The following is a 27,742-nucleotide window of genomic DNA, read 5'->3' on the forward strand; positions in this document are numbered from 1 at the left end:
CAGTGAGACCCTGTCTCTAAAGAAAAAAACAACAAAAGTGTATTTTACCTCAAATTCACCAATCTGAACTCTAAATTCATCCCAGCCCCTCCCCCAAGGGCTCCTTCACAAACTCAGGACATTGAATCTCCACATGATCTGTGTTCAAGTCAGAAATGTGGGGGTTGTGGCCTAGCGCAGTGGCTCACACATGTGATCCCAGCAGTTTGGGAGGCCGAGGCAGGTGGATCACTTGAGGCCAGGAGTTCGAGACCAGCCTGGCCTACATGGCAAAATCCCGTCTCTACCAAAAATTAGCTGGGCATGGTGGTGCACATCTGTAATCCCAGCTACTCGGGAGGCTGAGGCAGGAGAATCACTTGAACTTGGGAGGTGGAGGCTGCAGTGAGCCAAGATCATCGCACCACTGCACTCCAGCCTGGGTAACAGAGCAAGACTCCGTCTCAAAAAAAAAAAAAAAAAAAAGTGGGGGTCGTCCCAGACGCCCTTCCTCTCACACTGAGTGGGTGCCCAACGCTGCCACCTGACTGCCCCAGCATCCCACCTGCCTGCATGCCTGCTCCAGAAGGGTCTCTTCTCCGCAGGGCCAGTCTTTGAACCAGGTGGGTCAGGTCTCTCTCTGGTGGTTCTGTCTCTGTTTTGACACCTCACCGTGGCCCTGGCTACCTCTCCAACTTCCCTCCTACCACGTTCCTCTAACCCGCCCTTCATTGCTCCTGCAGCAGGGCCTCTACACTCCCTGCTCCTGCTGCCTGCTACGCTCTGAACACCTTCTTGTCCCTTTCACACCCAAAAGTCCTCAGATTCCCACTAAGATCTCTTTTCGGAGAGGCCTTCACTTCCCATCATGCAATTCCCGTCACTGCCTCCTTACCCTCCTTCATTTTCTTCATAGAATGTGGGTATTTTATTATTTGCTTTCATCTCTCCCTGGCGCCCACAACATAAGCTCCCCAAGGACAAAGGCTGTGTTTCTCCCTGGCGTATTCCCAGCAGCAGGAACAGCACTTGGCACACAGTAGGTACTGACTGAGCACACAGCTGGGGAAGGAATGAAAGCCTAAGCACTGCTCCTACTTCACACCTGAAATGTCACTTCCTCAGAAGCCTCCCTCCCCACTCCCCACCATGGAAATCCTCTCTCCCTTAGCATTATTATGTTAAAGCGTTTACTAAAATAGACAATTACACGTGTTTGCATTGTAAAAGTTAACATCTGCCCAGCCTTCTGGACCAGGGTCAGCCACCCACAGCCTGAGGGCCCTCCCAAGCAGGTCTTTTGCTGGCAGTGACGAGCCGGCTGCCAGTGCTCTGGGTTGCCAGCATATCCCCTTGGCCACTCCAGCAGAGAAAGTACAGCAGCTATGAAACCCTCGGATGGAGTCTCATGGACTGAAGGAGCTCACCTGGGTCACACGGCCAGTGGTAAGCAGGGCTCTGATTGGCTGGGTCTGGGTCATGTGCCCACCCAGGAGGAATTGAGTGGTTCACAAGGAATGCTGGGTGCTATTACCTGGGGAAGGGAAAAGAGATGTTGGGCCAACCTTGAAAAGTTTTTATCCAAGGACTCTTTCCATAAGGGAAAAAGGAACTAATGTATAAAAATTCACCAGTACTGCCAACTTTTTTTCCTTTTTTTTTTGGAGACAGGGTCTTGCTGTGACACCCAGGCTGGGGTGCAGTCGTGTGATCATAGCTCATTGCAGCCTTGACCCCCTGGGTTCAAGTGATCCTCTCACGTCAGGCTCCTAAGTAGCTGGGACTACAGGTGCATGCCACCATGCCTGGCTAATTTTTGTATTTTTTTTGTAGATGGAGACTTGCTATGTTGCCCAGGCTGGTCTTGAACTCCTGGCCTCAAGCAATCCTCCTGGCTCGGCTTCCTAAAGTGCTGGGATTACAGGCATGAGCCACCACACCCAGCCCTCATTGGTATTTTTTAATAGCACATTAAAAACACACAGCTAATAAGCAGAGAAAATCACAAGCCTCTTAAATTCTGCTTGTATGCCTTTCCTCCTTGCTGTGTAAAATGTGTTCACTGTTCTTTTATTTCAGTGCTATATGGACAGTTAAGAGCTGCAAATGAAGGTGATACGGAATTTAATTTCACAAAATAAATGACAGACAAAACAAGAAACAATCAGTAGTTTGCTAAATGCCCTGTTTATTCTGCAAACAAGGCTTAGAAATGTATAGACACAATCCGTAGGCTGAGAAATCTCTGTGTAGTTGTGACTTCACAACTATACTTCTGCAAAAGCAGTAATGACAGCGGCTTCTGAACACATTAACCTACCACTGTTTTGTTTAGAGCGAACACAGTGAGAATGGATTCCTAACGGCCTGTTTCTCTAAGTGATCGTCACAGTTCGCTGCTCTAGTCTTTAAGAACAAGTGGAGCCTTCACTTGAGCTGCCACCTCCTTGCCGTTCAGGGCTTCAACAATTGCAAGCGCAAACTCGAAGCTGGTCCCAGGCCCCCGGCTTGTAAGAATCAGGCCGTCCTTTTCCACACGATTCTCAGAGTAGGTGTAATGACCTGCAAAGTAGAAACAGAAAAGGTGACATCCTAATAGGCTATGTGACGAGAAAGACGATTACTTACCAATTAAATTCACTATTACAGCATATAAGCCCAACACTGTAGCTAACCATTCAAAAACATTTACTAGGCACTCCAAGCTCTTAGAAGCCCCCTACAAAAGTATTTTTAAAACTGTGCAGAGCAAAGGGTGAGAGAAACCACTGTTAGACTGAAACACATATGTGTAAGTTAAATGTAGCTGCTAAGACTTTAAGTGTTGGGGGAGATGTCAGCGAATGACAGTTACTCACATCACTATTTTACAACAAAGCTCAAGTGTCAATTCTGAAGTGCCGGGGAAGGGTGAAGGGATGCAGCAGCGCCGAAGGCAGAAGCCACCCTGATCAACATGTGGCGGCACGCACACCCTCTGATGCCTCAAAAACAACCACAGCACAACGTAATGGAGGCGGGTATGCATGTGAGTGTGCGTGTGCAGGTAGAAACCACATTCACTCTCAAGGACTACTTTCCTTCTGCATCCCCGCACCCCCAGGCCCGCCGGTTGGCTATTTCTTGGCAAATATAATATCAAAACTGGGACTCTTGAGCATGGATGCCCTGAGCTCTGCCCCTCCACAGCAGGTAGTCACCAGCGTCTCCACTGCACACAGAGCCTAACCTCCCTCCCCACACCCATCCCTATCACTCTCCCACCTGGAGCTTCCCTTACTGAATACAACAGGTTCTCTTCTGCTCCAGGAAGAGCTCAAGGGCTGCTCCCTCCACCCAGAGACCAGCTCTTCCCAGTTCCTTGCTCCTTCAGTTTCTGCATCAACAAAAACCCCTCAGAGAGGGTATCTGTGATGACCCCCACCTCTCCATATTAGGTTCCTCTGTTGAGTCTATCACCGCATCCTATTTACTGCCCTCCCAGCATTGATACAATCTATCACAATCTATAAACATTTCATTTCCTTGTTTATTGTTTACTCTTTAAAAAGGCTGGGTCTTCATCAGTCCCTGTCTGGCCAATGATATCCATGGCACACAGGAGGCACCCCTGAAGTGTGAGGTCAAAGGCACCAAACACCATTCTTCACTCGATCTCCTTTCTCCCCTGTCCCCTGCTTTAAAGAGGAAGGATCTCTGCATGATTACAGCTCTCTCTTCTGGCTGTGCACCCCTTCAATCCATGCCCAGCACCCAAAAGCTAACTCTCCAGAGTGCGAAGCAGGGCATAGCCAGTTCCCCATGGAAAGCCCTTGCCAACTCTCTCCAGCATCTGAAGGTCACAATGAACTCCATGTCACGGGGCCTGGAGCCCTCTGTGGTCTGGCCTTTGCACAGAGACTGGGCTGGGACCAGAAGGGAGATGGAAAGTAACCTGCTGTCTGGGTAGAAGCTGGTGGTGCCTGCACTAGGCTGGTGACAGTGATCCAGAGGAAATGGAGGTTTGCAATGAAGGCCTAGGTGAGGAGGCTTCAAGGATGACTCCGAGCTGCCTGTCCCAGGTGACTGGATGATGGCGACACCACTCAGTGATGTGGGGACACAGAACAGATTTAGCGGAGGGGGAAGCGACAAAGCTCCTCTGTGAACTCCTGCTCTATCCTGATGCACCGGCTGCGTAGGCAGGCGGGTGGCTCTGGCCACCACAGCTCGGTGCAGACCTGAGAACACCCGGAGGGCACAGCTTTCTCTTCTTCCTTCTTCTGTTCCCAGTGCCAGGCACTAAGGAGAAGCTTAGGAAACGTCTGTTCAATGAACATGCAGAAAAATTCATCTGAAAACCTCCCTTCAAACAGAAGCAGAGTGCTTCTGCTGTATTAATGAGCTTCTGAAACCACACAGTCAGTGTTCATTTCTTTTCCAAGGAGATTAACAATGGCTATAGGAACTTGTCTTACTGTCATTAGAAACCAAGCCACCGCTGGTCGAGGGCAGTGAGTTATCTCAATTGATCGTTCACAGGCAGTTACTCCTTGTTCTACTCTTTCTCCTCTTCTCACTACTGTGCTTGACTAATCTAAAAAATTTAAAAAATCAGGTCACCCACCAAAATAAATGAATAGAGTACATTAAAAATTTCCAATTTAACTATTGGAGAGAAAAAGAGGATCCCTAGTTTGAGGGGAAAATGTTTATCATAATCTGACCTCATTTACTGATGGTTAAACCAGGCCAAGACCATTTCAAATGCTAACCTAGAAACTGGCTGGGCTAGGTCTTCCAGAGCGACGGTGAGATGCACAACTGAGAGTGGGACAACGCGAGGCACAACTGAACAGTATCTTTGTGGCTAAAACAGTGCAAACAGGGCTTAAACTGGTTAAATATGCTTAAAGGTTCTACGGTTCTTGTCAGACTTTTAACCAGGAAAGGCAAAAGGTTTAAGGTTACCAACTGCCTCCACCTAGTGGCAAAGACAGAACATGCACCCCGTCAGCGCCAGGAAGGCACTGTGCGAACTTGAGGCTGGGATTGTGACCCTATAGCGAATTCAGATTTTACACTTCCCGTTCCAACCAGTAGAAGGCATTGATTTTTATTTATTTTTTTAAACCAGACTCCAAGTCTTAAAGTCTCTTCAGAGAAAAAGCAATGGGAAGCTGGACGCGGTGGCTCATGCCTGTAATTCCAACACTCCCGGACGCCAAGGCAGGTGGATCACCTGAGGTCAGGATTTCAAGACCAGCCTGACCAACATGGTGAAACCCTGTCTCTACTGAAAAAAAAAAAAAAAAAAAGCAAAAATTAGCTGGGCCTGGTGGCCAGTACCTGTAATCCCAGCTACTCAGGAGACTGAGACAGGAGAATCACTTGAACCCGGGAGGCGGAGGTTGCAGTGAGCCGAGATGCGTCACTGCACTTCAGCCTGGGTGAGAGAGCAAGACTCCGTCTCAAAAAAAAAGGGGGGGAGGGGCGGGCACGGTGGCTCATGCCTGTAATCTCAGCACACGGGGAGGCCGAGGAGGGCGGATCACAAGGTCAGGAGATTGAGACTATCCTGGCTAACACAGTGAAACCCCGTCTCTACTAAAAATACAAAAAATAAGCCAGGCGTGGTGGCGGGTGCCTGTAGTCCCCGCTACTTGGGAGGCTGAGGCAGGAGAATGGCGTGAACCTGGGAGGCAGAGCTTGCAGTGAGCGCAGATCATGCCACTGCACTCCAGCAAGCGAGCCTCTGTCTCAAAACAAAAAAGACAATGGGAGGGCTCAGGACATAGGTCAGCAACGACGAGCCTGAGGGCCGAGGCCAGGTTGCTGCCTGTTTTTGCAAACGCAGCTTCACTGGCACAAAGCCACCCTGTGTGTTTAGCACTGTCTGCAACTATTGTGGAGCTGCAACAGTTGAGTAGCTGCCAGAGAGCTGAAGTCCCAGAAAGCCTGCAGTATTTACCACCTGGCCTTTGGGGAGCAGTCAGTCGACCCCTGAGCAGAGTTCTGGGTTCAAATCCCAGGTCTGCCATTTAGTGGCTGTCTGACCTCTCAGAGCTTCACTTTTTGGTAAAATGAGAATGACACCAACCTAGCAAACAAACAGTACTCAGCACTGGTGGCATGCAGTGGCGTTACAGAGGCTAGGTGAGGGCAGTCTTTTCACCAACAATCCTGAAGCAGGTTTATCCTCAGGCAACGGATGAGGAAACAGGCTCCGAGAAACTAAGGAAACTTCTCACAGTGAGTGGGGAAGCTGAGGGCCACCCCACAACACCAGGCTCCAGAGACCCTGCTCTTCAGTGCTCAGGTATGGGACCAGGCATGTGGATGCCATCAAACAGCGGACAAATGAGAAACGGAATCACACATTACAGTTATAACCGACTTATTCTAAAATCGGAGGAATTAAAAGATTATGGGGACTGGGGCTGGTAGCACATACCTGTAATTCCAGCACTTTGGGAGACCGAGGTGGGAGGGTCATTTGAGCCCAGGAGTTTAAGTACCACCTGGGCAACATAGTGAGACCCTAAATCTATCAAAAAAAAAAAAAAAAAAAGAAAAAAAAGAAAAAAGAAAAAAGACTATGGCCATCAGATGGGATTGCTTATCTGAGGAGAAACTGTCACACTGATCTTTCAAGTTCACTTGCAGCCCTACCTCTCGAAGTGTCCTGAAGGGGTAGACATTTCAAGTATCCATTTCTTATAATAGAGGTTACTGACTAAATCCAACACCTGGTAACTTAAATGTGTGTGGGAGCCTTTTGCTACCACAGAGCAGGAGAGGGGCAGGAAGGCAAAACTGGATGCAAGGCAGCGGGCTGGGCTTGAGCTCTGGCCTCAGTCTCTCCTTGTTTGTGAAGCCAGGATGATGCCACCTGCCTTGCTGGGCACTGGGGACCAGGAAGCTCCACCAAGGTAACGCAGGGGAACGTGCTTTGTAAACTCCGAGTGTGAGCATCAACAATCTGATCTTTTTCTATGCCTGACCAACCTGAATGTTTTTGAGGCACTAAAGGAAAACAGATGCAACAGGCACACCTTCAGGTAGTGCAAGAGTGCGCTCCGCTTGAGTCTTCCCTCTGAAGACATCACAAAAGAAGCCCAGTTCTGTTCTTTCCATTTCTTTCAACCCTCTAAAATCCCTCCATGAGCTTAAATTCCTAAATTTAAAATGCCCAGAAACCAGAGACTTTTATTAAAAAGTACCAATTTTTTTTTTTTTTTTTTTTTTTTGAGACGGAGTCTCACTCTGTTGCCCAGGCTGGAGTGCAGTGGCAAGATCTCGGCTCACTGCAAGCTCCACCTCCTGGGTTCACGCCGTTCTCCTGCCTCAGCCTCCTGAGTAGCTGGGACTACAGGCACCCGCCACCACGCCCAGCTAATTTTTTTAGTATATTTAGTAGAGACGGGGTTTCACCGTGTTAGCCAGGATGGTCTCAATCTCCTGACCTCGTGATCCACCCCCGTCGGCCTCCCCAAGTGCTGGGATTACAGGCATGAGCCACCGCGCCCAGCAAAAAGTACCAATTTTCAAACAGATAGTTTTAATGATAACATAGTATCTTTCTAGCAACTAAAATAAAACCATGAGCGGGGCACAGTGGCTCACATTTGTAATCCTAGTACTTTGGGAGCCCAAGCCAGAAGGATCACTTGAGGCCAGGAGTTCAAGACCAGACTGTGCAATATAGTTAGACCCTGTCTCTACAAAAAAATTAAAAATTAGCCAAGTGTGGTGGCTCATACCCATAGTTCCAGGTACTCGGGAGGCTGAGGTGAGAGGATTGCCTGATCCCAAGAGGTGGAGGTTACAATGAACTGAGAGCACACCATTGCACTCCTGCCTGGGTGACAAAGCAAGCCTCTGTCTCAAATACATTAAATAAACAAACCATGGATTTTCAGGAAAACACTGCTCTGGATCAAATGTAACTGTATGTAGAATGTACAACAGCAATACAGAACCCTCATGTAAACTGTGGACTCTGGATGATGATGTGTCAATGTGGGTGCAGATTCTAGTGCAGGATGTTGATAGTAGGGGAGGCTATGCATGGCCAGGGGCAGGGGAGTGGGGAGTGGGGAGTGGGTGAAGGTAGATGGGAATTTGGCTGTGAACCTAAAACTGCTCTAAAAAAATAAAGTTTAGTAATTAAAAAACATGCAGTATAATGAAAAGTGCATCACTTTTAAAAGGGAGCTCAGATATGCTCACAACGGCATTCAAGGATGTTCATTACAGCATGGTTTACAAGGGCAAAAGCAGAAAACCACCTTCATGCCCGCCCCCAGGAGAAGGTTACATACAGCACGGCACATTCCAACACTGGACTAGCAGCTGTACTTAACAAGGATGAAACAAATCTAAATCTACATGTGCTGTTAAAAGATAACATAAGATATAACGTTAAGTTAAAAAAAGCAAGCTGCAGAACAATACATTTAGTAGATCTCATTTTAGTTAAAATAAGAAGGATAGTGAGTATGTGATAGATAAAATTCTATAGGTACACAAGAAACTTTTTTTTTCTTTTTTTTTTGGATAGGGTCTTGCTTTGTCCTCCAGGCTGGAGTGCAGTGGCGAGATCACAGCTCACCACAGCTTTGACCTCCCAGGCTTAAAGCGATCATCCCACCTCAGCCTCCCGAGCAGCTGCAACTATCAGTGTGCATCACCATGCCTGGCTAATGTTTTTTGTATTTTCAGTAGAGATGGAGTTTAACCATGTTGCTCAGGCTGGTCTCGAACTCCTGGGCTCAAGCAATCCACCCGCCTTAGCCTCCCAAAGTACTGGGATTACAAGCGGATGCCACTGTGCCCAGTCTACAAGAAACTTACGGTGGCACATGCCTGTAATCCCAGCTACTCGGGAGGCTGAGGCAGGAGAATCCCTTGAACCCGGGAGGCGGAGGTTGCAGTGAGCCGACATCGCGCCACTGCATTCCAGCCTGGGCAACAGAGTGAGAGACTCCATCTCAAAAAACAAAAAAAACAAAAAAAAACAAACCACAAGCATATGGGCCGGGCGTGGTGGCTAACACCTATAATCCCAGCACTCTGGGAGGCTGAGGCAGGCAGATCATGAGGTCAAGAGTTTGAGGCTGGGCGCGGTGGCTCACGCCTGTAATCCCAGCACTTTTGGAGGCTGAGGCAGGTGGATCACGAGGTCAGGAGTTCAAGACCAGCATGACCAACATGGAGAAACCCTGTCTCTACTAAAAAAATACAAAAATTAGCCAGGCGTGGTGGAACACACCTGTGATCCCAGCTACTCAGGAGGCTGAGGCAGAAGAATCACTTGAACCCGGGAGGCGGAAGCTGCAGTGAGCACAGAACGCACCACTGCACTCCAGCCTGGGCAACAGAGCGAGACTCTGTCTTAAAAAAAAAAAAAAAAAAAAAAAAAAAAAAAAAAAAAAAAAAAAGAGTTTGAGACCAGCCTGACCAACATGGTGAAACTCCATCTCTACAAAAATAAAAAAATTAGCTGGGCATGATGGCATGCGCCTGTAATCCCAGCTACTCAGGAGGCTGAGACAGGAGAATTGCTTGAACCTAGGAGGCGGAGGTTGCAGTGAGCCAAGATCGTGCCACTGCACTCCAGCCTGGGCAATGGAGTGAGACTCCATCTCAAAAAACAAACAAACAAGCAAACAAAAACAAGCAAACAAAAACAAGCATATACTTACCTCCATTCATCATTTTGTCTTTAGCAAGAGGGTGTGTTGTAACTTTACTTCCAAAACCTATTTCATGAGCCAACAGAGCAGTAGGACCTAAAAATAAAAATAAAAAGATCTAAGTGCGGATATAGAAAACCCTATGTTTAAAAAATCGCAATAGTGCCTGGCACAGTGGCTCATGCCTGTAATCCCAGCAACTGGGGAGGCCTAGGTAGAAAAATTGCTTGAGCCCATGAATTCAACATCAGCCTGGGCAACACAGACCCCTTCTCTAACAACAACAAAAACTGCAACAGCAAAGTATTCTTCAAAATCAAGAGGCTCTTACCAAACATACAGCTACGATTCTGAAATGAAACACTTCCTAGTATGAGAGATAAAGTATGTTTATAACAAACGATTTGCTGAGCACATCTGGCAAAAGCACAGAAACTCAAAATACTTCAATAACCATTTACTCAAGATTTACCTTGATACCAGCAGAGCATACACAGATAAACAAAATGCGCGCACCTCTCTCACCTTCCCCACCCCCAGCACAGGGACCACATATACCAGGAGTCCAAAGAAGGGGGAGGATCACTGGGGCGGGCTCAACTTCTTACCTCACTCTTAGTAAAAGGAAAGATTTAGTTACATGCTAAAGGCAACTGGTACTCTCTGAACTTCTGGATTTTATTGCTCTTTTGTAATTTTATTTTCTACTTGAAAATCAGAAATTAGGCCGGGCGCAGTGGATCATGCCTGTAATCCCAGCACTTTGGGAGGCCAAGGTGGGTGGATCATGAGGTCAAGAGATCAAGACCATCCTGGCTAACACAGTGAAACCCTGTCTCTACTAAAAATACAAAAAATTAGCTGTGCGTGGTGGCAGGCGCCTATAGTCCCAGCTACTCAGGAGGCTGAGGCAGGAGAATGGCGTGAACCCGGGAGGCAGAGCTTTCAGTGAGCCAAGATCACGCCACTGCACTCCAGCCTGTGCAACAGAGTGAGACTCTGTCTCAAAATAAATAAAATGGGAAATTAACACTCATTCATCCACTTATCCATCCAGGTATACCAGGTGGTAGGATTAAAATGGACAGCACACTGTCCCTGAAGGAGATAGCCTGTGAAGTGCCTGGAAGCGTGAAATATAAAGGCACTAGCATCACTTTACGAAAGCTACTTAAGCAAAGAACCACATGGAAGTGTCAGTTAATGAAGTCTTTCCAAATTGGCAGGTCCTAACTTGAGATTTTTATTTAAATGTATTCACTGAAAATGGCCAACTTCAGGGAGGGTCACAAGCATATTGCGTTATGTAATGGTCCTAAATAAGGATTAAAAACAAAGATTTTGTATCCTTTGTTACTTCATCTTAAAGCTTTTTACAAAGTATTCATTCTACCTTTTTTCTCTAAGCCACACATAGAAAAATTCTAAGGCCTCACATGACACTTAGAAGGATATATTGCAGAACAGCACCTTGATCTTGGAAACACTTAGGGTGCCCTGGATGGCTAAGATCCTATGGCACAGTTTGTACACTTTTAGTGTCAGCAAACCTGAGGTCTTGGTCTTACTGACCTTTCATTTTTCAACAAGATTCCAAGGAAGGAGTTATATAATATACCCACAAGCTACTCAGACCGTAGCTGTTACAAACAGGAAGATCACACAAATACTACCTAATTACATAAGCTTTCTGCCTAATATCAGGTGTCAGTTTCAGACCAAGTCCTGATTTACAGCTCTTAAAAGCCTCAAATGTCTCTTCTCCACGTTATTTGTATACACAAGACAGCTATGTATGGTAGCAAATTTTAAAAGTCTGTAAGAATTGAATAATTATCAATTTTTATTTGAATGGATTTATAAATTGCTTTTAATTTTTATTTGTTAAGAATTTAAGAAGAAATTCCTACGTCATCTTTGTATTTTAAAGTAAACTTTAATAGATGATCGTACAGTGAGGAAAGTGATAGGTGAGTGAGAATTTTTAGGCTGCTCCCTTCAAGGTGGTAATAAAATCACTGCTACGATGTGAATAAATTTATGTTATAGTTGGATGCAGGAATTTACTGATGCCTTTCTTACTTACCATGGTAAGCTCATAATTACTGCTTTCTGGGGCGTCAGAACTCTATTTGGAATACTGGCGAAGAGATGTTTCACTCTCCTAGGACCTGGGATTCTGATGGATGAAAACGCTCTGTACTCTGCACTATAGTGCAGAGGGCGCAGCTGACCACATCCCCTTCTGCAGCCAACAGCGCCACCCTGTAGTGACTTGCAAAATGACCACCTCTGCCAACTCCCCAGCTACTCCAAGGTGGCCAAGACCTTGCTTCCAGAGGCCTTATTCCTAGACCTGGGCATCTCAGCTGACAACTGTCCACTCCTCCAACTCCACATTTCCCCCCCTCCCCCACTCAAAGTAAATATCATTTAATTTTCTTCTCAACATAGACTCCCTTCCAGTGTGCGTTCCTCATTCACTCAATATTAAGGACTAGGCTAATATTCTTTGTGTGTTCAAAATGTTTCCAATTCCTAACTGCAACACTTCAGAATAATCTTGGCTGGGTGCGGTGGCTCACGCCTGTAATCCCAGCACTTTGGGAGGCCAAGGTGGGCGGATCACAAGATCAGGAGTTTGAGACCAGCCTGGCCAACACGGTGAAACCCTGTCTCTACTAAAAATACAAAAATTAGCTGGGCATGGTGGCAGGCGCCTGTAATTCTAGCTACTCGGGAGCCTGAGGCAGGAGAATCGCTTGAACCTGGGAGGTGGAGGTTGCAGTGAGCCAAAATTGCACCACTGCACTCCAGCTTGGGCAACAAGAGCAAAACTCCCGTCTCAAAAAAAAAAAAAAAAAAATCTTATTTTTCTGTTTGCCAATTTAAAAGATCCAAATCTCTTCCATCACTCCTCTGTTCCATTCCCATAACCCTCATCTCAATTAGCTCAGCTCATCATCACATTTTTTCCTATTTTTTGTGTAGTGCCCACAACAGTGGTACAGGATATTCAATGGTATAAACACAATGCTAGTGTGTTTTCTATTTTTACTGTTTTTTATATAACTTTTTTTTTTTTTTTTTTTGAGATGGAGTCTCGCACTGTCGCCCAGGCTGGAGCACAGTGGCGTGATCTCAGCTCACTGCAAGCTCTGCCTCCCGGGTTCACGCCACTTTCCCGCCTCAGCCTCCCGAGTAGCTGGGACTACAGGCACCTGCGACCACGCCTGGCTAATTTTTTGTATTTTTAGGAGAGACAGGGTTTCACCGTGCTAGCCAGGATGGTCTCGATCTCCTGACCTCGTGATCTGCACGCCTCAGCCTCCCAAAGTGCTGGGATTACAGGTGTGAGCCACCACCCTTGGCCTATTTTTACTTTTTTTTTTTTTTTAAGAGATAGAGTCTTGCTCTGTCATTTAGGCTCAAGTGCAGTGGTGTGCTTATCACATCTCAATGTAACCTCAAATTCCTGGGCTCAAAGTGATCCTCCCACCTCAGCCTCCTGAGTAGCTGGGGCTACAGGTGTGCACCACCACACCAGGCTGATTTTTTAAGATATTTTTTTGTAGAGGTGGGAGGTCTCACTATGTTGCCCAGGCTGGTCTTGAACTCCTGGGTTCAAGTGATCCTCCCACCTCAGTCTCCCAAAGTGCTAGGATTACAGCTATGAGCCACCACAGCCAGCCTGTTTATTTTTTAATGTTGATTTAAAGTACTATAAGGCCCATGCCTCTTAGCATGGCATTCCATCTAGCCTCAGCACAAAACCGTGAGCCAAATGTGGTTGATTTTTTTTTTTTTTTGGAAACGAAGACACACTCTGTCACTCAGGCTGGAGTGCAGTGGCACGATCTTGGCTCACTGCAACCTCCACCTCCTGGGTTCAAGCGATTCTCCTGCCTCAGCCTCCCAAGTAGCTAGGATGACAGGCATGCGCCACCATGCCCTGCTAATTTTTGTTATTTTTATTATTTTATTTTATTTATTTTTTGAGACGGAGTTTCGCTCTTGTTGCCCAGGCTGGAGTGCAATGGCGCAATCTTGGCTCACTGCAACCTCCACTTCCCAGGTTCAAGCGATTCTCCTGCCTCAGCCTCTCGAGCAGCTGGGATTACAGGCATACGCCACCATGCCTGGCTAATTTTGTATTTTTAGTAGAGACAGGGTTTCGACATGTTGGCCAGGCTTGTCTCGAACTCCTGACCTCAGGTGATCCACCCGCCTCAGCCTCCCAAAGTGCTGGGATTACAGGTGTGAGCCACTGCGCCTGGCCATGGCTGATCATTTTGCTACTTTTGTGGCACAGGACAAACTGACATGCAGTTTTTACTTTCAGCAGAATCATAAGGAAACAAACTCAGCCCAAACTCTTTCTTCCTTTGGTCAAAGCATCTAGGACTGAGGCTTGCTTCACAGCAGCAGAGCCAATGAAAACCAAACTCAAGGATCTGTGACTTTCTCTCCAAAGAGGGGAGCAGCTGCTTGGGCTGCAGTGACTGCAGTGCCCTTTGGCAGAGATAATTACCTGAGCCTCAGGGCAGGTCAAAAGGCTAGTGGTGACTCTTGTAGTAAGCCCACGTACAAGACCTGCCAGGGTGGTTGACCTCTGTGGTTCTTCCCAGCCCCTAATGCCATGGTTCTCAAACATTTAGGTCTTGGAATCCCTTTAGCTTTTATGTGGGTTATATCTACGAACATCTGCCATATTAAAAATTATTACTTTTTTTTTGAGACAGTCTTGCTCTGTAACCCAGGATGGAGTGCAGTGGCGTGATCTCGGCTCACCACAACCTCCACCGCCCGAGTTCAATAGATTCTCCTGCCTCAGCCTTCTGAGTAGCTGGGATTACAGGCATGCATCACCATGCCCAGCTAACTGCCCAGCTAACTTCTGTATTTTTAGTAGAGACGGGGTTTCACCATGTTGGCCAGGCTGGTTTCGAACTCCTGACCTCAAGTGATCCTCCCACCTCAGCCTCCCGAGTAGCTGGGATTACAGGCGTGCACCACCATGCCCAGCTAACTTTTGTATTTTTAGTAGAAACGAGATTTCACCATGTTTGCCAGGCTGGTTTTGAACTCCTGACCTCAAACGATCTGCCCACCTCGGCTTCCCAAAGTGCTGAGATTACAGGCATGCACCACCATGCCCGGCCAATTACTTTTAATGGCAAAAACCACAATTACTTTTACACCAACCTAATAAAACTGGGAAATTTTTAAAACACAATAATAGATGCTCAAATGATGGTATCATCCTACTCTGATGTCACTCCTGAAAGACTGAGAAGAAAAAAGGCAAACATCATTTTGTTTGAAAGACATGGTCTCACTCTGTTGCCCAGGCTGGAGTGCAATCATAGCTCACTGCAGCCTCTAACTCTCGCCTTCAAGTGATCCTCCCATCTCAGCCTCCTGAGTAGCTGGGACTACAGGCATGCAGTACTGTGCTCGGCTAATTTTTTGTTTTGTCTGTTGAGATGGGGTCTGGCTATGTTGCCAAGGTTAGTCTCAAACTCCTGGCTTTCAAGAGATCCTTCTTCCTTGGCCTCCCAAAGTGCTGGGATTACAGGCATGAGCCACCACACCTGGCCCCTCAGTAGTATCTGCTTTGACCTTGCAAGTGCACCAAAAGAACATTGAGAACCACTGATCGAATGTATCAAGTCCCCAGGACCTCTGGCCCGTAACTTCTTTTGAAAAGCCTACTGTATTGAACAAAATAGCAACAGCAACATTTTGATGTTGATGTTTACCAAACCATCCATTCATTCATTCGTTTATTCATTCACTCTTCTGACAAATATTTATTTATTTTATTTTATTTTTTTGAGACGAAATCTCGCTCATGTCCCCCAGGCTGGAGTGCAACGGCGCGATCTCGGCTCACTGCAACTTCCGCCTCCCGGGTTCAAGCGATTCTCCTGCCTTAACCTCCCGAGTAGCTGGGATTACAGGCGCCCGCCACCACGCCTGGCTAATTTTTGTATTTTTAGTAGAAATGGGGTTTCACCATGGTGGCCAGGCTGGTCTCGAACTCCTGACCTTAGGTGATCCTCCCGCCTCGGCCTCCCAAAGTGCTGGGATTACAGGCGTGAGCCACTGTGCCCAGCCCTGACAAATATTTAATGAAGACCTACACAACAAGGAAGGTGCTGGCAAAAATTACAGCATGGGAAAAAACCAAGATGGCAGAACATCATCTGATATGAAAGCAACAAGAACGGATCTTAAAATGGTTATGAGAAAATAAAATATTACTAAGGTACAAAGACAAGAGGACATCTGTGAAGCACCAAATGTCCTTGTTCTCAATTATGTGGCAGATAATACGGTGCCCAAGATCACTCAGTACTGAGACAATCAGAAACGCCCAAGAAGCCAGCAGAAAGCACCACGGGGCTTCTGAATCTGCAGGGCAAGCACAGGGCAGAGCTGCTGTGTTGATGTTTGATGGATTTTGCTGATTGTGTGCAGGCACAAAGACTTTCTGGCACAGAGACTTGCTGTAACAAGCTGTTTACTGAATTCCAGAGGGCCTTATTTTCCTCCAAGGTCAACCAAACAGGGAAAACACTGAGTTTCACAGCATGTAGACCAAAGGCATGGAGAGGCAGAAAACAGAACAATTGTCCTCATCTCTGAAATGACACCAACTTCATGCCACCCAAACTAAATACACCAACACAGATGCCCTGCATGCTTTATGAAGGGGAAGAGCTATTTGGAATCAAACCATCGAATGAAAGGCTACCCCACCCACCAATGATGCTGCAACACAGGCTGCCCCTGCATGTCACCTGCACAGATGGCGGCTATCAGGCCCTTCCGGTTTTCCTGCTCCTTCAGTATCTCCTTCACAGCAGCAGACTAGTGAAAAGAAAACCAAAAATACATCAAGTTATCATTAAGCCACTAACCAATCACTCACTAGGAAACTTTGGAAAAATTTGATTTTAGTTTAAACCACAAGCTCTCTGACCTATTTTCCAACAATATTTCTAAATCATTGGTATAAAAATGATCAAAATGTGTCTATATTATATTCTTAAACCCAAGCAAGGCATTTCTCGTAAGAGAAACGCATTCTTCCACATTTAAAGATCAGAAGAAGCAATTTGACCCTTGCCATTTTGTACTCCAGGGAGAAAGAAACAGGAGAGAGGGAATGTGGTGTTTTGGGTGTTTTCAGATGGCAGAGAGAGGAACAGAATCTAGCAGGAAAAGATCCCTCGTGTCTGACACAACCCACTTCTTGAGTGCTACTGGCAGCCCCAACTCTGCCTGCTGGTGTGCCCCTCACCCTGGCCTCTGACTCCTCGCATATGAGTTAAAATGAGGAACAATGGTCTCTGCTGATGGCATTTGTCATTCCTGCTGGCAGCCCTAGCCCCGCAGCCTCCCCCAGTTAAGACTTTGAGTAGACAATTTGCCCTTCCCAAAACACAAAATCTGATCATTCTTCTCTTGGTGGAAAAAAACTACATCATCTTACTTTGGACTGTATTCATCGACATCTGTTCATAACGGTTCCACCAGTTCAGCTTACTTCCATGACAAAAATTTATTTATTTATTTATTTTCTGATAAGACAGGTTCTTGCTTTGTTGCCCAGGCTAGAGTGCAGTGGTGCATTCACAGCTCACTGCAGCCTCAAACCCCTAGCCTCAAGCCATCCTCCCACCATAGCCTCCCGAGTAGCTGGGACTATAAGTGTGCACCACCGTGCCCAGCTAATTAAAAGAAAATTTTTTGTAGAGATGGGGGCTCGATGTGTTACTTAGGCTGGTCTCAAACTCTTGGCCTCAAGCAATCCTCCTGCCTCAGCCTCCCAAACCACTAGGATTACAGGCGTTGAGCCACTGCACCTGACCTCCATAGAAAATATTAAAAATGTTTTCTTGAGGCCGGGCGTGGTGGCTCACGCCTGTAATTCCAGCACTTTGGGAGGCCGAGGTGGGCGGATCACGAGGTCAGGAGTTTGAGACCAGACTGGCCAACATGGTGAAACCCCGTCTCTAATAAAAATACAAAAATTAGCAGGGCGTGGTGGTGCATACCTGCAATCCTAGCTACTCAGAGGCTGAGGCAGGAGAACTGCTTGAACCCAGGAGGCAGAGATTGCAGTGAGCCGAGATAGTGCCACTGCACTCCAGCCTGGGCGACAGAGGAAGACTCTGTCTCAAAAAAAGAAAAAAAAAAATGTTTGAGTTAATGCTACAACACCATTTTGTTAATTTTAGTTGTTTCTACATTTTTTTTTTTTGAGACGGAGTCTCGCTCTGTCGCCCAGGCTGGAGTGCAGTGGCGCGATCTCGGCTCACTGCAAGCTCCGCCTCCCAGGTTCACACCATTCTCCTGCCTCAGCCTCTCCGAGTAGCTGGGACTACAGGCGCCCGCCACCACGCCCGGCTAATTTTTTTTTTGTATTTTTAGTAGCGACGGGGTTTCACCGTGGTCTCGATCTCCTGACCTCGTGATCTGCCCGCCTCGGCCTCCCAAAGTGCTGGGATTACAAGCGTGAGCCACCGCGCCTGGCCAGTTGTTTCTATTTTTTTTTCACAGCCTCTTCTCTGAAATATCTGAATAATAACAAAATGAACAGAATACAAGCAGATGCTGAAATTCTTTAGTTTTTTTCCCTCCCCAGCTTTATTGAGGTATAATTGAGTAGATTTTTACCTCAGATAAATTCTGTGCACCCAGATTACCTCCTGGTAGAACCACCACATCATATGGTCCCTGTAACAGTTTAAAACATAAAGAAAACAAAAACATTTCATTTCAACTGTGCATTAAAGTGACAGTCCAATAATACTTTCCTATTTTAAATGTGGGAAGTACAGGAGATAGCCTAACTATCTGCCAATAGAACAGTTAAATAAATTAAGGTGTATCCACACGATGGAATGGTGTTTTAACTAGCAAAAAATGGAGAAAACCTGTATGTAGTGACATGCAAGGATGTCCACGCTGCAGAGTAGCAGGGGTAGTATAATCTCCTTCCTGTAAAAGACAAGGATATATGTATTTGTGTGTAGATATATGCGTGTATGTGTACAATCACCACAAGCACCCCCACCCCACATATTGTGTATACAGGTAGTCACAGACAAAAGAAGACACTCTAGTTGCTAATGGGAGTAGTGTGGGATGGGGCAGAGGGAGAATGAGAACAGGACACTTAACATTTTGACTTTATATGTGTCTATATTGTTTGAATTATTGTTCAACAAGAATGTACATGAGCAACTTAAAAAATTAATAGAAAAACAGGCTGGGCACAGTGGCTCATGTCTGTAATCCCAGCACTTTGGGAGGCCAAGGCAGGCAGATTACCAGAGCTCAAGAGTTCGAGACCAGCCTGGCCAACATGGCAAAACCCCCGTTTCTACTAAAAATACAAAAATTAGCTGGGCGTGGTGGTGCACACCTGTAGTCCCATCTACTTGGGGGGTTGAGGCAGGAGAATCACTTGAACCTAGGAGGCGGAGGCTGCAGTGAGCTGAGGCTGCGCCACTGCACTCTAGCCTGGGTGACAGAGCAAGACTCTGTCTAAAAAAATAAATAAATAAAATACAGAAACAAATTTTAAGTAAAAGTCACAAAAAAATTTTTCTTAACTTTATGAAAAACGTAATGGGGGGAGAATTTTAGTAACCCCCCAAAAAAATCCTAGAAATCTAATTAATTTCAAACTTTCTGAAATTACAAAATGGAAACTGTTTTAACAATACTTTAGGACTTTTTATTTATTTATTTTTCTTTTCCTTTTTTTTTTTTTTTTTTTTTGAGACAGAGTCTTGCTCTGTCGCCCAGGCTAGAGTGCAGTGATCTCGGCTCACTGCAACCTCTGTCTCCCGGATTCAAGCCATTCTCCTGCCTCAGCCTCCCAAGCAACTGGGATTACAGGTACCCGCCATCGTGCCCGGCTAATTTGTGTATTTTTAGTAAAGACGGGGTTTCACCATCTTGACCAGGCTGGTCTCAAACTCCTGACCTCGTGATACACCCGTCTCGGCCTCCCAAAGTGCTGGGATTACAGGCGTGAACCACTGTGCTCGGCCAACAATACTTTAGGACTTTAAAAAGTGGTTAAAAAAAATCTAGTCATTAAACAAATTACAAAGTAAAAATGTATTATGTATTTAGTGCAACCTATAAAATTTTTTTAGAGACAGGGCCTCACTCTGTCACCCAGGCTAGAGTGCAGTGGTGCAATCATGGCTCACTACAGCCTTGAACTCCTGTGCTCAAGCAACTCTCCCACTTCAGCCTCCCCAGGAGCTAGGACTACAGGCATGCACCACCACAGCCAGCTAATTTTTTTTATTTTTGTAGAGATGGGGTCTCGCTACATTGCCCAGGCTAGTCTCAAAACTCCTGGGCTCAAGTAATCCTCCTGCCTCAGCCTCACAAAGTGCTAGGATTTCAGGTGTGAACCACTGTGGCTGGCTTAGAATCACTTTTAAGACCATAAACATCCTACTGTTGATTCAAAACCAAGCAAAGCTCAAAACTCAAAAGAAAATGTGTAAAGTATAGAATTTATTTTATTCCTTTTAGAATCTGCACTGAAAAATAAAAACACACAAAAGGTAACCACTTCCTCAAAAAACTAAAGTAAACAGAATTACCATATGGTCCAGCAATCCCACTACTGGGCATGTATCCAATGGAAAGGAAATCAGTATACTGAAGACACCTGCACTCCCTTGTTAACTACACCAATAGTCACACTAGCCAAGATATGAAATCAACCTAGGTCCAACAACAGATGAATGCATAAAGAAAATGTGGCATTTATACACAATGGAATACTATCCAGCCATAAAAAAGAATGAAATCTTGTCATTTGTGGCTACAAGAATGGAACTAGAGGACATTATATTAAGTGAAAGAAGCCAGGAACAGCAAATTAAACACTCCATGTTCTCACTCATATGTGAAAGCTAAAAAAAATTTGATCACATAGAAGTACAATGTAGGACAGAGAATATCAGAGGCTGGGGAGGATAGGGGAAAGTGGGGATAGGGAGAGATTTGTTAAAAGATACAAAATTATAGCTAGATAGGAGGAATAGGTTCTGGTGTTCTATACCCCCATAGGATGACTACAGTTAACAATCATATATAGTTTCAAATAGCTAGGAGGATATTGAACGTTCCCAACACAGAAATGTTTGAGATGATGGATATGCTAATTACTCTGATCCGATCACTATATATTATGCATGGAAACATCACATATCCCATGAATATGTACACTTATTATCTGTCGATTGAAAATAAAGGTAACCACTGTTTTAAAGTGCCCAGACATCATATGACAAAAACACAAACAGAGATGAAAAAAAGTATTATTATTATTTTTGAGACAGGGTCTCGCTCTGTCACCCAGGCTGAAGGGCAATGGCACAATCATAGTTCACTGCAGTCTCAAATTCCTGGGCTCAAGCAATCGTCTGGGCTCAAGCAATCGTCTAGGCTCAAGTGATCCTCTTGCCTCAGCCTCTTAAGTAGCTAGAACTAAAGGCATGCACCACCACGCCTGGCTTTTACAAATTTTTAATTTAAAGAGAAAGGGTCTCGCTATGTTGCCCAGGCGGCTCTCAAACTCCTGGCCCCAAGTGATCCGCCCAATTTGGCCTTCTAAAGTGCCGGGATTATAGGTGAGCCACTGCACTTGGCCTGGAATAGTTACTTCTGCTTGTCATTTTTGTTTCAACGTATCATATGTAAATACCAACAATCTAACTTTCTACAATCCAGTAATGAAAAATCTGAACTTATTAGAAAGGATTAAACTTTTTCCTATGTATCTGAGGACAGCTCGGCCCAGGGAACCGCACTCCAGGTTCCTCAGCAGTGCACAACCAGCCATCTGTGAGCCGACTCTGCCTCCTTTCCCGCTATGACCCTGCTGTCAGAGGGTACAGTCCACACTCCTGTCACCCTGACCCCATGACGGAGTGTGCAAAAGCGCCTGTGGGGGAGCATGTTTCTGAGGAAAGGGATGCTAGCTTCCAAAAGTGTCCATCGTCCTTAAAGGTAAGAGCCATAATTCTAAAGATACTGAAAAAAGAACACAACTAAAGTGGAACTCTAGAAGTATCTTTAGAAAAAATAATGGCCGGGCATGGCACGTGCCTGTAGTCCCAGCTACTTGGGGGGTTGAAGTGGGAGGATTGCTTGAACCTGGGAGGTTGAGGATGCAGTGAGCTGTGACTGCACCACTGGACTCCAGCCTAGGGGAGAGCGGGACCATTCCTCTAAAAAAAAAAAAAAAAAATGATAATAATAATAAATGGAAAATGTGGCAGTTGATTTACATCAGGTAAAAATGTGTAATAGGAGGCAAGGATGCCTGTGTAAGCCAGAAAAATACTGATGGGAAAACAATGCAGCCATCCATCTAAGCACCAACCCACCCATCTGGCCACACATCCAACGGGCCACCTACCCACCCAGCCACCCACTTACTGAGCACATTCTGTATCAAGCAATTGCCACATTCTACGGATACAGAATAGAAAGACAAAGTCCTTACCCTCTTAATCTGTCAAGGGAAGACATTCAGGCAAAATAATTTTCTAAAATGAGTCTGTGCTAACAACAGTCTTAGACATTTCAAGAAACAAAGAAGCCTTTTGAAGGCATAACTCCATGTATGGATTACAAACCTCTTTTTTTGCATCTTCAAGACTGGCATCAGGACAAATGACCACATCACGGCTACACTGTACTGGGTCTTTTCCAGCCAGACCTGCAACGGTGACCTTAATCTACGAGAAAGACGTTATCATATTTAAGAACACTGAAACATAAATTCAGAGTAACACTGTCTTAAAAAAAAAAAAAGAGATGAGGTCTCACCCTGTCACCTGGGCTAGAGGGCAGTGACACAATCATAGCTCACTGCAGCCTCCAGTTCCTGGGCTCAAATGATCCTCCTGCTTCAGCCTCCCGAGTAGCTGGGATTACAGACATGAGCCACCACACCCAGCTAGAGTAACATTTACACAGCTGCCCTGTGTTTGAAAGTAACATGACAGGAAATACTGCACCACAACTATACCAAATTTAAGCTAATACATTGGCTAAATATATTTAATAACTAAGTCTGCCCTGGTTTGCCTGGGACAGACCCTACTTATAGCTGCTGCCCTGTACTCTGTGTGACTGGAACACCCTTTCTCCCACAAATGTTCTGGTTTGGGTGACCAGTTATATGATCATACTATTAACAACTCATCTTGCAAGTTTACTGTTGCCATTTAAACCTCATGGTATTTTTGTAAAATAGAAATGCAAGTCCAAACAATGAAATACTGCTTTATCTTTCAAAAATTTTTACAGTCAACAATACCAAGAGCTGGCACTGGGAAAGTGCAAATTTTCCTACACTGCTGGTGGGACTAAAAACTGGGACACTGGAAAGCAACTTGGCAAAACCTAGTCATGCTGACTATGGGCTGTCCTTCGGCCTAGTAATTCTACTTTTAGATATATAACCTGGAAAAATTTCCACACATTTGCACAAGGAAATCTACACAAGAATACTTATTACAGAATTGTAACGCTGTAATTAGAGGAATGGGTAGATTGTGGCATTCAGTGCAACACCAAGCAGCAATTTTAAATGAATAAACTGAATCGACATGTATCTCCATTCCTGAGAACCAGAGGAGTATAGGGTTAACAGACTCTGGGGCCAGGCTGCCTGGGTCTGAGCTCTGGCTTTTATACTTATTATGTGACATGGATACATTATTTATGTCTCTGTGCCTCAGTTTCTTCAACCGTAAAATGAGGATATCTAACTCACAGGGTTGTTGTGAGGTTTATCAGCACTTAGAATGACGCCTGGCACAGAGTTAGTTCTACTTCACTGTTCACTATTGTTAGAGAGAGATAATATATAAACACGCAAAATGAGAACCACGGTCAAACGCTACCTTAAAGACATGCATGGGGGCGGATGCGGTAGCTCACGCCTGTAATCACAGCACTTTGGGAGGCTGAGGTGGGTGGATCACGAGGTCAAGAGTTCAAGACCGTAGGCCGGGCGCCGTGGCTCACACCTGTAATCCCAGCACTTTGGGAGGCTGAGGCGGGCGGATCACGAGGTCAGGAGATCGAGACCATCCTAGCTAACACAGTGAAACCCCGTCTCTACTAAAAATACAAAAAATTAGCCAGGCGAGGTGGCGGGCGCCTGTAGTCCCAGCTACTCGGGAGGTTGAGGCAGGAGAATGGCGTGAACCCCGGGGGGCGGAGCCTGCAGTGAGCCGAGATCGCGCCACTGCACTCCAGCCTGGGCGACAGCCAGACTCCGCCTCAAAAAAAAACAAACAAAAAAAAAGAGTTCAAGACCAGCCTGGCCAAGATGGTGAAACCCCATCTACTAAAAATACAGAAAATTAGCCAGGCATGGTGGCACGCACCTGTAATCCCAGCTACTTGGGAGGCTGAGGCAGAGAACTGCTTGAAACCAGCAGGCAGAGGTTGCAATGAGCTGAGGTCACACCACCGCACTCCAGCCTGGGCAACAGAGCAAGACTCTGTCTCAAAAAAAAAAAAAAAAAGACACGCATGCATGGATACACAAGAGCACGAGGATAGCAGTTATCTTTAAGGAAGAAAGAAGGGGCATAGGATTGGAGAAATTTACAAAGGGGGTTGCAAATGTATTTCTTTGAAGCATTTGCTCTTTAAGAAATGAGTCTGAGGGGCTGGGCATGGTGGCTCACGCCTGTAATCCCAGCACTGTAAAAGGCTGAGGCTGGCGGGTCACTTGAAGCCAGGAGTTCCAGACCAACCTGGCCAACATGGTGAAACCCCATCTGTACTAAAAATACAAAAATTAGCCGGGCATGGTGGCAGACACCTGTAATCCCAGCTACTCAAGAGGCTGAGGCAGGAGAATATCTTGAACCTGGGAGGTAGAGGTTGCAGTGAGCAGAGATCACATCACTGCACTCCAGGCTGGGCGACACAGAGAGACACCATCTCAAAAAAAAAAAAAAAGAAGAAAAGAAAAAAGAAATGGGTCTAAGGACAGTGCAGTAGCTCATGCCTGTAGTCCTAACACTTTGGGAGGCCTGAGGCAGGTGGACAACTTGAGCTCAGGAGTTGGAGAGCAGCCTGGGCAACATGGCAAAACTCTTGTCTCTACAAAACATACAAAAATTAGCCAGGTGTGGTGGCATGCATCTGTAGTCCCAGCTACTTCGGAGGCTGAGGTGGGAAGATGGTTTGAGTCCAGGAGGCAGAGGCTGAAATGAGCCGAGATCCTGCCATCGCACTCCAGCCTGGACGACAGAGCTCAAAACGAAAGAGAAATGGGTCTGAAGGAAATATGGCAAGACATTATCAATCATTAAATGTGGGCAGTGGATCAACAGGTATTTATTCTTATGTAATCTCTGAAATTTTGTGTATATTTGAAATATTTCATAAAGCACTTTGAATATCATTTTATTCAAAATGATTTAAAAATCCACAAACATTTAAAACAGGAATGGCTAAACATTGATGTGGGACTTACCCCAGCTCGCCTCATGACATCTACAGGGATGACCGTCTCCATTTCCTCTGCTCCTTTAGCCAGGATGACCAGAGCTCTTTTGGAAGCCATTTTTATGTTATACGTTTAAAAGGCTTAAAAAAAAAAAAAAAAAGATTTCAAAAAACTTTCACTGCAACCCTGAGATACCCCAAAATTTAAAGTTTAAGAGCATTTTCAAGCAGAGTAAGTACTTCCTAGGGAAACGGTTTTCAAAGACAACTGAATACCAAAAAAGCAGCAGTTTAGTTATCTTAACGATGATTTGTATAGTAGTTTTAATTGCTCTGAGATGAAAACATAATGAGGGTGCTCAAAGGTGTAGTATTGCTTAGATTTTCTTCTACCACGTTCTCTTAAATCCAACTTTAATAATATGTTGCAAATGGGGTTTTTTAAAATACAAGTACGTGGGTCTCCTGCATTTCACACAATGCGGGGAGACAGTCTTTTTTGAAGCACTGTTTCAGAGAAACGACTAAACTGAATTTCATGGGCAAAAATTTAAATGTGGTCTTTCGCAATTAACCTGTAATTTTTTGGAGGGGATTTTGTTTTCTTAGTTATAACTGTACTAAAAAATTGTGTGTGTGTGTGTCAACAGTGTTAAATGTCTGAACACTTTTTTTAATGACTGAGAAAGATGGAAATCCCCTCACTGAAGTCAACCCAACTACATTCTGTCTCTCCGTGCGGAGTTCTCACTGCCAACGACAGTGAGGTTCCGAATTTTTTGTAGCCTATTTAGAGGTTATCTGGAGGTTTTACTGTCCACGCAAAACAGAGTTTAATAAAACGGTTAGCCAGTTCCATGCCGGCGAGAGGTTAGGCAGAAGATTCTGGACGCTTCAGCGTTGCCACCACACTGGCGGTCAGTCAAATCCAACGCCAGCGACCGGGCCCGACTGGGAGGCCGGAAGCGAGGGCGGCCCCGACCCAGGCCCCGCGCCCATTGTGGGCCAGAGGGACACCGTCCAGCGCTCCCACGCCGCCCAGCGCCACGGCCCACACATGCGCCGCGCCCCCGCTGGCCCTGACCTGCACTTCGCGCCTCTTCCCGCGGACGCGGCGCCCCGGCCCGTAGGGAACCACTCAGCCCACACCAGGATGAAGGCGAACGCACGCCAGCACGCACGCGCGCCGTCCGGCCTCCCTCAGCCCCACACTGCGCAGACTCACGCCGCCTTGGCATCACGCTGCGTCACGTCCGGCCGAGCCTACCTCGGACTGAGGTGGGGGTGGCGCCGGGGAGTGGGTGAGGCGGCTCGCTCCCGCATGGAACCCCCCCACGAATGGCACAGTCCGGCCTGCCCCGGCGCCCGCGGGTCTTAACAGTCTCTACGGCCACCTTCCGTGAGGAGCCGGTCTCTGGAGCTGCCGAGGGTCTGGGGTTATTGTCAGAGGGTTTCCTTAGTTCGCGCTCCGTGCACGCCTGCTCCCTTTGCGTTGTTCCTTTTCTGGCGCGCCTTCCCGTTTCGCCCCTGGTCTGAAAGGACTCTGGTCCAGGCCTCCCTGGACCTCTCCCGCCGCGCCTGGTCCCCGGATCTCGGGCGACTCTTCCGCGTTTATTCACACCCGGATGTCTCAGGGGTGTGAGTTTTTTTCTCAGCATTGTTTGTTTTTTTTTAACGATCCTGATGCTGCTGCACCCACAGGACTAGAGCAATGCTGAGCACATAAGTCTAATAAGTACCAGGTTGGTCAGATGTATTTACATCATAATCTCAAGTTGTATTTATTGGTATGTAAGAGACGTATGTGTTTTCTGGGTACATGTGCTATTTTGATACTTTCATATAATGTGTAATGATTAAATCAGGGTAAATGAGATATCTATCACCTTTAAACATTTGTCTTTATACTGGGAACATTCCAGTTACTCTCTTCTATAATATTTTTAAATACACAACAGATTACGGTTAACTAGTCACCCTACAGAACTCTCCAACACTAGGTCTTATTCCTTGAGGAGAGCACAGATCACTTGGTGACCATCAAGCACTCCCCTTATCTGAGGAATTTAGAAGTAATTAGATATCCCTATTATCTAAAGTTGGCACCTGGTACCAGGTTAAATCAAAGGAAATAGTTAAAGCCCAAAATTCTTGAATGAGCTTAGAAGGATCCTGGCTAAATGAACCCAACTTGGATTGAATTTGCAAAAGATGAGACATTGGAAAAGGGACATGAAAAATCCACCATGGCATGCTCAGTTCTCTCTTGCTGAGGCTGCACTCTTCTGCAGCGTTCTTTCTAATAAAACTTTCCTTTTTCAAACCTATATTGTTGTCAATAAATTCTTCTTACCAACCAGCAAGTCGACCACTTTCTGATGCTGGGGCTCTTGACACCTTGCCCAGCACTTCTACCAATTTTTGTACCTATTAATCACCCTGTTCATCCCTTTCTCCTGGCTACCCTTCCTGGCCTCTGGTAACCACCAGCTTATCTTTATGAGATCCACTTTTCAGCTTCCCATTTATGAATGGGATCATGTGATACTTGTCTTTCT

At 45.9% G+C, this 27,742-nt stretch overlaps 1 protein-coding gene across 5 annotated transcripts; it reads right to left on the bottom strand.

The window, feature by feature from the left end:
- Window positions 1-2,147: 2,147 nt before the first annotated feature.
- Window positions 2,148-27,532, bottom strand: PARK7 (Parkinsonism associated deglycase). Of its 5 annotated transcripts, none has more exons than XM_063632003.1 (7): window positions 26,452-27,532; window positions 25,213-25,325; window positions 22,346-22,447; window positions 18,345-18,404; window positions 16,463-16,532; window positions 9,666-9,752; window positions 2,148-2,541 (listed from the first exon to the last, which is right to left on the bottom strand). In XM_063632003.1, the coding sequence occupies exons 2-7, from the start codon at window positions 25,300-25,302 to the stop codon at window positions 2,381-2,383; spliced, it is 570 nt and encodes a 189-aa protein (XP_063488073.1). In that variant the 5' UTR covers window positions 25,303-25,325; window positions 26,452-27,532; the 3' UTR covers window positions 2,148-2,380. The 5 variants fall into 5 exon arrangements, with proteins under 5 accessions (XP_063488073.1, XP_055117610.1, XP_055117611.1 ...); XM_055261635.2 differs by having other exon boundaries at window positions 26,269-27,532; XM_055261636.2 differs by lacking the exon at window positions 26,452-27,532 and adding an exon at window positions 26,334-26,402.
- Window positions 27,533-27,742: the final 210 nt, after the last annotated feature.

Source organism: Symphalangus syndactylus, chromosome 22 (assembly GCF_028878055.3).
Source record: "Symphalangus syndactylus isolate Jambi chromosome 22, NHGRI_mSymSyn1-v2.1_pri, whole genome shotgun sequence".
Classification (NCBI taxonomy): Eukaryota; Metazoa; Chordata; class Mammalia; order Primates; family Hylobatidae; genus Symphalangus; species Symphalangus syndactylus.